This window comes from Ovis aries, chromosome 26, assembly GCF_016772045.2.
Source record: "Ovis aries strain OAR_USU_Benz2616 breed Rambouillet chromosome 26, ARS-UI_Ramb_v3.0, whole genome shotgun sequence".
Lineage (NCBI taxonomy): Eukaryota > Metazoa > Chordata > Mammalia > Artiodactyla > Bovidae > Ovis > Ovis aries.
This window is the reverse complement of record NC_056079.1, coordinates 7,242,521-7,252,095: the sequence shown is the minus strand read 5'-3', so window position 1 is coordinate 7,252,095 and position 9,575 is coordinate 7,242,521. Positions and strand designations below refer to the sequence as shown.

The window sequence follows — 9,575 nt, the reverse complement described above, 5'->3', positions numbered from 1 at the left end:
CTGAGAAAGATATTTCATACGCATTTAATTGGGAGACTGTGAGAGGATACTTTGTCACTTTTGTGTAAGCTAAGGTCTCCTGTCCACCTGACTCTTGATCTATTCAGTAGAGTTGTATTTTGTATAACTGCCTGGTGTATCATCCTGTAATCTTTGAGAAAGCCATGGATTACTATCAATACCAGGCTTGAAGAGATGAATCCATATGCTCAATTCACACAACAGTGAGGAAGGGGGAAGTACTGAACTGCACGGCCAGTTTTATTATCTAATAGGAAGGAACCTGTTTCATAAGCTACTGCCTAGGAGCCTCTGTGATAATGTAAGAAAACTATCTTAGATTATGTTTCTCAGAATGTAGTACAAAAATCACCTACATCAGAATGATTTGGAGTGTGGTAGAAACACTTTCAATTTAACTGTATTTTGATTTTTAAAGCAAATAAATTAATTTTGTACTTCAGAAATTAGAAAGGGAAATCTGTAAATTGTTGGAATGTAGACCCTGATGTCATGCAAGATACCTGGCAGGGGAGATGGGCGGCAAGTAGCTCCATTTTTAACACCTCTCAGATTGATTCCACTGGAGCTTAACTTTGAGACTTAATGTCCAAAGTATTTAATTATATAGTTAGACTTAAGATGGGATAATCATGGCAATATAAAAATAAATATTTAATAAAGTATTTCACCTTGCATATAAAGTTAAACAATGTCCCATTTTCCATAGTTTCAAGGTATAATTTAGAAAAAAAATGTATTTTTTCTTAGATATGGTAATGACTTGAACATAACTTGGAATGTTCTACTTAACTGAATACACCAATATAGACCATTAACTAATTAGCAGAATTCATGTTCTCTGAGCTATTGTAGCATGTCTTTTTACTGGCAGAATAAATCTTGATGATCAGACTTTTTGGAAATACTGGAAGGTTCTGCCAAAATGTAAACCTTATTGTGATTCTGTTATTAAAATCTATGGGATCTTTTGTTCTAAAATAGTTTTCATAAACTAAAATTCCTAATTTCAAGCATCCTGCTTAATTATATTTTATTAATGTTAATAACTAAAAGTGAAACAAAGAATTATCATAGACTGGATTTTTACCTAATCTTATTTATGTTGGAGGGTAATAGAAGCTTCGGAGAAGGCAACGGCAACCCTCTCCAGTACTCTTGCCTGGAAAATCCCATGGATGGAGGAGCCTGGTAGGCTGCAGTCTATAGGGTCGCAAAGTCGGACACAACTGAGCAACTTCACTTTGACTTTTCACTTTCATGCACTGGAGAAGGAAATGGCAACCCACTCCAGTGTTCTTGCCTGGAGAATCCCAGGGATGGGGGAGCCTGGTGGGCTGCCGTCTACGGGGTCGCACAGAGTCGAACACCACTGAAGCGACTTAGCAGCAGCAGCAGCAGCAGCAGAAGCTTAGATAACTTTTAAATTTGCACGTTCATCAACTCTGTAAAACAATGATAAATAAAATAAGCTACTTTAGAAATTATTTTTAAAATTTTGTCTCAAAATTTTCTATCCTAATGACCAAATGTGTATTTTATATTTTAATTGTGATATTTAATTTAATTTAAATTGTGTTATTGATTCAAATTAAAAGATGAATGTAATTTTACCAAGAAAAGTTAAGCAATTTGGGGAAAATAAATAATATTTTAATGGAAATCTAGCATGTATTATCTATATATATATATGCACATGTACATATATATCAAACAAGCCTGAAGGTTTTCTAGTGCATCTACTTCCTTAATCTGAGAAGTACTGTGTTGCATTCTTCTTCCACAGGCTTATGCAGGCAAAGAAATGGAGGAGCAGCTGCGGTCAGTGTCCAGTGTGGATGAACTCATGACTGTGCTCTACCCCGAATATTGGAAAATGTACAAGTGTCAGTTAAGGAAAGGAGGCTGGCAACATAGTAAAGAACAGGCCAACACCAACACAAGGACAGGAGAAACTCTAAAATTTGCTGCAGCACATTATAATACAGAGATCTTAAGAAGTAAGTATGGCAAAAGAAAATATATAATAAGCTTCATATGTCAACCCAGTGCAAATTGCCATTCTGATCCTTTAATTTCAGCATTTGTAATACTACTGAATACCTTTAAGGCCAAAAGTAAAACAGAAAGTAAAGAATTATTTTCCAAATACAGAATTTTAAGATTTCACTGTGAGTGGTTAAAGTGGTTTCTTGAAAAATAAAGACAGGTGCATGTATATCAGCACACTGTAATTTTTTTTTAACTTGAGATGATACCCCATCAGAAAAATTTTAAAATGTACAAATTTTATATACTGTAACACTTCAATCACTTAAACATTCTATATCACAAAAAATAACTGCACATAACTTTTCTTTTGCTTTGGATATAGAAATGTTTACTTTCTACATCATCCAAAATCATCCTGTCAACTGCTATTTGTTTCTTGTTGCTTTAGATGGAACTTAACTTGAGAGCTGGACTTTGGTAAAGTTAGTGAGAGATCTCTAAGCAGCAGTCACAGAAAATTATTGTGTTGCACAAAGTGGCATAGACCGCCTGGGACTACTTAACAAATAATTCCTTTCAGTTGTTAGATATTAACTGCTATAAACGTTTGAGATTACAAATTATTTTGAGAACAAAAGCAAACAAACAAAATGGCTTCATGACTGAATAACCCGCAGTTTATATCTTTTTTTTTTTCTAGAAACTTTATTTTAGGGGAAATAGGAGAAAAATAAACTAGAACATTTAAGAAGTACATCATCTGTAATGCGGTCTTTAAAGAGGCAACAGTGCCATAGGTAAAACACCAACTCACTGGAAACAGAATTCCAAGAGAAAGCATGCAAGGAATAGGAAGTTTTTACTTTCCTGAAAAAAAACTTTGTTCAGGATACATGTCCCAGTTGCTAGAAAATACCTTCTCATTTCAAGTAGCTATCACTAAGACACCATCCTAAAAATGAGTTTCCCTAACCAAAGCCATCATCTCATTCACAACTCAGTTTAAAAAGAAAAATTAAACATGTTGTTTATATTTGCATTGCAACATTAAAAATACTACATATAATAGCAAATGAGCATGATTCTATCTCCATGGGTTTTATAAGCATCTATGTTAAATTTTCAGGGATCTCCCAGGTGACCCAGTGGTAAAGAATCCGCCTGCCAGTGCAGGAGTCAAGAGACAAGGATTCAATCCCTGAGTTGGGAGGATCCCTGGAGGAGGAAATGGCAACCCACTCCAGTATTCTTGCCTGGAAAAAAACCCATGGACAGAGGAGCCTGGAGGCTAAGTCCATGGATTCACAGAGAGTCCGACATGACTGAGCACACATGGACAAGTAAAGTACTGTAGAATCTATTCTAATTGTAAGGAAGCATAACACTAATGTAGCTTGTTACATGGTACTAGACATTAGTTGTTTTGTTTTGTTTTGTTTTTAATAGAAAATACCTTTAGCTGCTCTGTTAAAGACCATATCCTATTCCAGCTCACAGGGCAATGTAGGATCCCGTCAACTATTTCTTTAAAGTATTACATCTAAATCTTAACTCTGCAATCCATTGTGAGTGACTTCCAACTGCTGTGGGTTTTTCCACCTTGGCATCTGTGTAACTTACGGCCTTCCCTGTGACCCGACAGGTATTGATAATGAGTGGAGAAAGACTCAATGCATGCCACGGGAGGTGTGTATAGATGTGGGGAAGGAGTTTGGAGCAGCCACAAACACCTTCTTTAAACCTCCATGTGTGTCCGTCTACAGATGTGGGGGCTGCTGCAACAGCGAGGGGCAACAGTGCATGAACACCAGCACAAGTTACCTCAGCAAGACGGTAGGTGTGCGGCTCCGGCACGGCCCTCCGCGGCCCGGCTTCCCCCCACCCCACCCCGGCCCCCTTTCAAGGAGCTTGGCTCGGGACTTCCCAGAAGTCCAGTGGTTGGGACTCCGCCTTCCAATATGGGAGGGGGGCGGGGCACGGGTTCTGTCCCTGGTTGAGGAGCGAAGACCCTACATGCCTTGCAGCCAAAACACTAAATCATAAAAAAAAAGAAGCAATATTGTAGCAGACTCAATATAGACTTTAAAAATGGTCCACATCAAAAGAAAAAGATTTTTTAAGTAGATTAGCTCAATTCAGAGCTGCTTCTATTGTCTGTGAGGAATGAAGTTAATTTTTCAATAGTTGTTTTTGATGAGACTATCACCAAAAAAGTAACTGATACTTTATGAACTCTGTTTATATAGTGGCATCAAAGCCACTTTTTAAAAATCAAATGGAAAAGCTTAATGACAGTATCATATTCTCCAAAAGGTAGTATTGATTTTTAAAAGATACTATGATTAAAAATAATGCTGTTTTTATATTCAACTTAAACTCTTATTTAAAAGGAATTTTGGTCTTCTGAGTCTGATTAAAAAAATATGTTGACTTTTTTAAAGTTACAGAAAATAAACATGAGGGATTTAGGAATTATTGTAAAAAGCATTTTTTGAATACCTTTAGTTGTGTATATTTTAAAATATTTCAGTCAAGTGGTGTGATATGCATTCTAGACAATATTGTTTATTACTGTGGTGCTTCGTTTAAATGAAATATCACCTTGCATTGATTTTTTTTAAGGCCTAGATATACCAGTTGAGTTTTCCAAAGAATAAAGGGCTATGTCTCTTTTAAAATTAGGATGATATGCAATACACTCAAATGATAGATTTTTAAAGAATTGTTTTACCAAGTAAAACAAATGTATCTATTAAGAGCTCATAATTTATCATTTTAGAACTGCCTTATTAGAATTAGTTGATGAAATTTTATTTTTTAAGTGCTTATATCATATAGATTTGAATGACAGCCGTTGTAGTATTGGAATTTTGTTGTTCTTTTCTGAAAATTACTGTTTTTTCAATAGTTCATTTATTTACTTCGTGAAAATAAGTTAACAGTTGACAACATCCAAAGATATTTTTCATTACTCAGTTCAGTTCAGTCACTCAATCATGTCCAACTCTTTGCGACCCCATGGACTACAGCATGCCAGGCCTCCCTGTCCATCACCAACTCCTGAAGCTTACTTAAACTCATGTCCATTGAGTTGGTGATGCCATCTAACTATCTCATCCTCTGTCGTCCCCTTCTCCTCCCACCTTCAATCTTTCCCAGCATCAGAGTCTTTTCCAATGAGTCAGTTCTTCACATCAGGTGGCCAAAGTATTGGAGTTTCAGCTTCAGCATCAGTCCTTCCAATGAATATTCAGGACTGATTTCCTTTAGGATGGATTGGTTGGTTCTCCTTGCAGTCCAAAGGACTCTCAAGAGTCTTCTCCAACACAACAGTTCAAGACCATCAATACTTTGGCACTCAGCTTTCTTTATAGTCCAACTCTCACATCCATACATGACTACTGGAAAAACCATAGCTTTAACTAGACGGACCTTTGTTAGCAAAGAACTGCCTCTGCTTTTTTAATATACTGTCTAGGTTGGTCATAGCTTTTCTTCCAAGGAGGAAGTGTCTTTTAACTTCATGGCTGCAGTCACCATCTGCAGTGACTTTGCAGCCCAAGAAAATGAAACCTGTCACTGTTTCCATTGTTTCCTCATCTATTTGCCAGGAAGTGATGGGACCAGATGCCATGATCTTAATTTTCTGAATATTGAGTTTTAAACCAACTTTTCACTCTCCTCTTTCACTTTCATCAAGAGGCTTTTTAGTTCCTCTTTACTTTCTGCCATAAGGGTGGTATCATCTGCATATCTGAGGTTATTGATATTTCTCCCGGCAGTCTTGATTCCAGCTTGTGCTTCTTCCAGCCCAGCATTTCTCATGATGTACTCTGCATATAAGTTAAATAAGCAGGGTGACAATATACAATCTTGACATACTCCTTTCCCCATTTGGAACCGGTCTGTTGTTCTATGTTATTGTTTCATTACTAATCCCCCACAAATTCTTCTACTATGTGTTAATTAGAAACAGTGTTTTAAAAGAATCTGGTTTTACAATGTCTCAAGCTTTATAGAGTAACATTAATGATTACTTTAATATTTACATTAAATGATTCAGAATATATCTTCTTTAGATACCGATGCCCAACGTTTTGTGTAAAGTTCCTCAATCACGCTTTTTCTCTGCAACATCAAACTAACCCCAAACAACAACAGCACCATAAAAAGCACCTGGTCTTCTAGTTTTCCCTCTCACTGCATGACGTCATCTCTAGTCAGAAAGATGGAAATTGTCTCTGATGGGACTGTCACCAAATCAGATGTTAATTTGTTAGCTTTGTCCCCTAAGTGTCTCGAATCCCCATGCCCAGCACCATGTCTGTCATCCAAGGCACTTCTGATGCACTTTCCGACTTAGGAAACACCATCCCCCTTGCTCTCCCAGCTTCCCGGTCCCTGCTTCCTATCCATCCTCTACATCGCCCCCAGGGATATTTTCAAACATGTAAGACTGATGCTATCGGTTTCCAGAGTAAGAGGCCTTCAGTGATTCCCAGTTGCTCCTAGAATAAGACCAAATTCTCCATCACTGCCTCTGCCTTCCTCCACCACATCCTCTAACACGACTCGCCCTTGACCTCCCTCTTTCTAGTCCGCGTGTTCTCAGCTTCCTTCAGTTCCTCCTCCGGCCCAGACCTTTGCACACACCTCTGAGGCGTCCTGGCCTTCTAGTCTCCTCTCGCCAAGATCCAGCTCCTCAGACCTCAAGTATCGCGTGGCTCCAGAAGTCCTGGGCAAGATTTTTTTGACTGGTTTACACTCACTATTCTTAAAAATTCTTTGTGGTTTCTAATACTTTTCTTTCAAAACAACAACTATACCTTATAATCATTTGGTGTATAATATAGGGTCGTTATTATTTGACTCATGCCTGTCACCTCCACAAAGGGAAGAACAGGTCTGTTTCATGCACTGACCATCCAGGTGCCCACCACAGAGGGAGTGCACACCCCCTTATAGGACCCCCCGAAACCATGGACCCTCTCACTAGAAAAAAGGTGAAAATACAGACACATCCTCAGCACTGATCATCCAGGTGCCCACCACAGAGGGAGTGCCCACCCCCTTATAGGACCCCCCGAAACCATGGACCCTCTCACCAGAAAAAAGGTGAAAATACAGACACATCCTCAGCACTGATCATCCAGGTGCCCACCACAGAGGGAGTGCACACCCCCTTATAGGACCCCCCGAAACCATGGACCCTCTCACCAGAAAAAAGGTGAAAATACAGACACATCCTCAGCACTGATCATCCAGGTGCCCACCACAGAGGGAGTGCACACCCCCTTATAGGACCCCCCGAAACCATGGACCCTCTCACCAGAAAAAAGGTGAAAATACAGACACATCCTCAGCACTGATCATCCAGGTGCCCACCACAGAGGGAGTGCACACCCCCTTATAGGACCCCCAAAACCATGGACCCTCTCACCAGAAAAAAGATGAAAATACAGACACATCCACAGCATTTGCCCTACAGTTTGAAGGAGGTGGTTCTCTGACCCTTAATCCTTAAGTATTCAATCAGACTTTAAAACACTTTCTTAATGTTTAATGATATTAAAAACAGTTGATTAACTCACTTGTGTGATTTTTAAGTGATTCTTTTATAAATTGCAGCTCCATCTTTTAAAAAGATCCATTTCTTTAACAAATTGGAAAGAAGTTTTTCCTTTTTTTTTCCCACTTATATTTAATACAAGCAAGAGTCAACATTCTATTTCTGTTACTATCAGCTTACTAAATATGTGTTTACATGTGTGCCAAGTTGGAGTCCCTTAGGTAAAAGTCTGAATTTGGGAAACAGAAAATCAGTTCTCTGTTAGTAAGCAAAACAAATATATTTAGTCTTCAACAAACCACTAGTAGTTTTCTGTGACCACTGCATATTTATTCTCTAATTAGGTCACTGGTCCAATTAGGTCACATATTCACCTAATTGGTATCAGAGTGAAAGTATTTATGTACAGACAAGTATTACACAGCATACAAACTGCTCTGCCACGTTGGAGGCCTTAAAGGGGTTTAGGCTTCAGAAATTCTCAGTCTCCAGGGCTAAGAGCATTTAGTGCTAAGTTTAAGTGTTGCTGCTGCTGCTAAGTCGCTTCAGTCGTGTCCAACTCTGTGTGACCCCATAGACAGCAACCCATCAGGCTCCTCTGTCCATGGGATTTTCCAGGCAAGAACACTGGAGTGGGGTGCCATTGTCTTCTCCAGTTTAAGTGCTATGTGTAAGTAAAACAGAATTTGATCCAGTAGCCTCAGTACTTAAACATCAAACATGGTATATTTTTCCTGGAAGAAAATTAAGTCTACTTTGTATCATACGGAAATAGTTCTGGCTGTATTTCACCTTCTTTCACCTCAAGACTTCACAGAATTTAGGATTATTTTATAATACATTTATGACGTTGCTACTATTCATTTTACCTGCTTCCTCCCTATTATCGGCTCTCAAGAAAAACAATTGGAATTTGCTGCACCATTTTTGAAGTCTGTCTGGTTTATTGTTGTTGGTTTATGTTGTTTTCCCATTTTGTTTGTATCCTTTTCAATAGACTTGATACTTACAATAATCACTTTTCACAATTCTTATAAATTCTGATCTGCAAAGCAGCAATTTTTAACTGTGTAACTATAAATAGTGGGGTACTTTTCATTTTAGTACTTCAATTTTTAAAAGATTTTCAGGAGTTTGCAATTAAAAATTTGAAGTCAGTTGGTAAGGAGGCACTTAGTCTTCTGGGTCCTGCCCCGGGCACCCTCCTCTGACTGTACATGCTCTCCCTCCTTACCTTCTCTCTCTGCTTTTCTGGGGATCCCTCCCCTAAGTCTTCATCTCCACCTCAGACTTCTCTCGTGATTTCCCCACAACCTACTCAACCTCGTGACTGGGCTTCCCCCAGACAGTCAGAGTCAGTCTGTGACACACCAGATCCCATCCCTCACACACCAGATCCCATCCTATCCCTGTCCCCAATAGCATCCTCACAAATAAGTCAATAAATCTTTTTCTTTCTTCAGTATTCTCTGTCTTAGTAAATGATGCCATTCTTTTATTAGTCGGTTGATCCGACTTTTCTTCCTTTCACTAAAAGCCCAATCAGTGATTCCTATACCTTGCCAACATCTCTGGGACCCGTCAGTGCCTTTAATCTGCTGACCTCACCCTGGTCTGGACCATATCCATCCATTACCAGGACCATTATGCATGGACCAGCTGCAAACTGATGTCAAAGCCCCCTTCCTACTTCCCTTCAATCCTTTTCCCACATTATAGCAGTGTTTCCTCTCTCTAAATGATAAATCTGACACTGCTCAAAACTCTCCAGTAACATTGCTTATTGACACTGAGCCAGCATACAGTAAATGTGTAGGTAAACTGGTCTTTGTGTTTGAAACATCTCCTTACACACCACTCCATATCCCCACTTGTCTAGCTAATTTCTGCTCATCCTCAAGCCTGGACATAAATGTCATCTTCACAGCATCCTTTCCTATGCTTCAGTAGCAGCCTTTGTTGCTCGTCCAACATAGCATCATCACCTTACCAG

General features: G+C 38.9%; 1 protein-coding gene and 1 long non-coding RNA gene across 4 annotated transcripts in view; one reads left to right on the top strand and one right to left on the bottom strand.

The window, feature by feature from the left end:
• LOC132658721 (uncharacterized) overlaps positions 1-1,464 on the bottom strand; it is a 44,209-nt gene extending 42,745 nt beyond the window's left edge. The window contains exon 1 of the long non-coding RNA XR_009598703.1: positions 1,112-1,464. This is a non-coding gene — a long non-coding RNA (uncharacterized LOC132658721). The remainder of the gene's footprint in view (positions 1-1,111) is intronic.
• The window catches only part of VEGFC (vascular endothelial growth factor C), a 100,334-nt gene that overhangs the window by 60,238 nt on the left and 30,521 nt on the right, over positions 1-9,575 (top strand). For all 3 annotated transcript variants that reach the window (XM_004021836.6, XM_042241512.2, XM_042241511.2), the window contains exons 2-3: positions 1,808-2,021; positions 3,656-3,846. In XM_004021836.6, the coding sequence (XP_004021885.3) occupies positions 1,808-2,021; positions 3,656-3,846 (405 nt within the window). The remainder of the gene's footprint in view (positions 1-1,807; positions 2,022-3,655; positions 3,847-9,575) is intronic.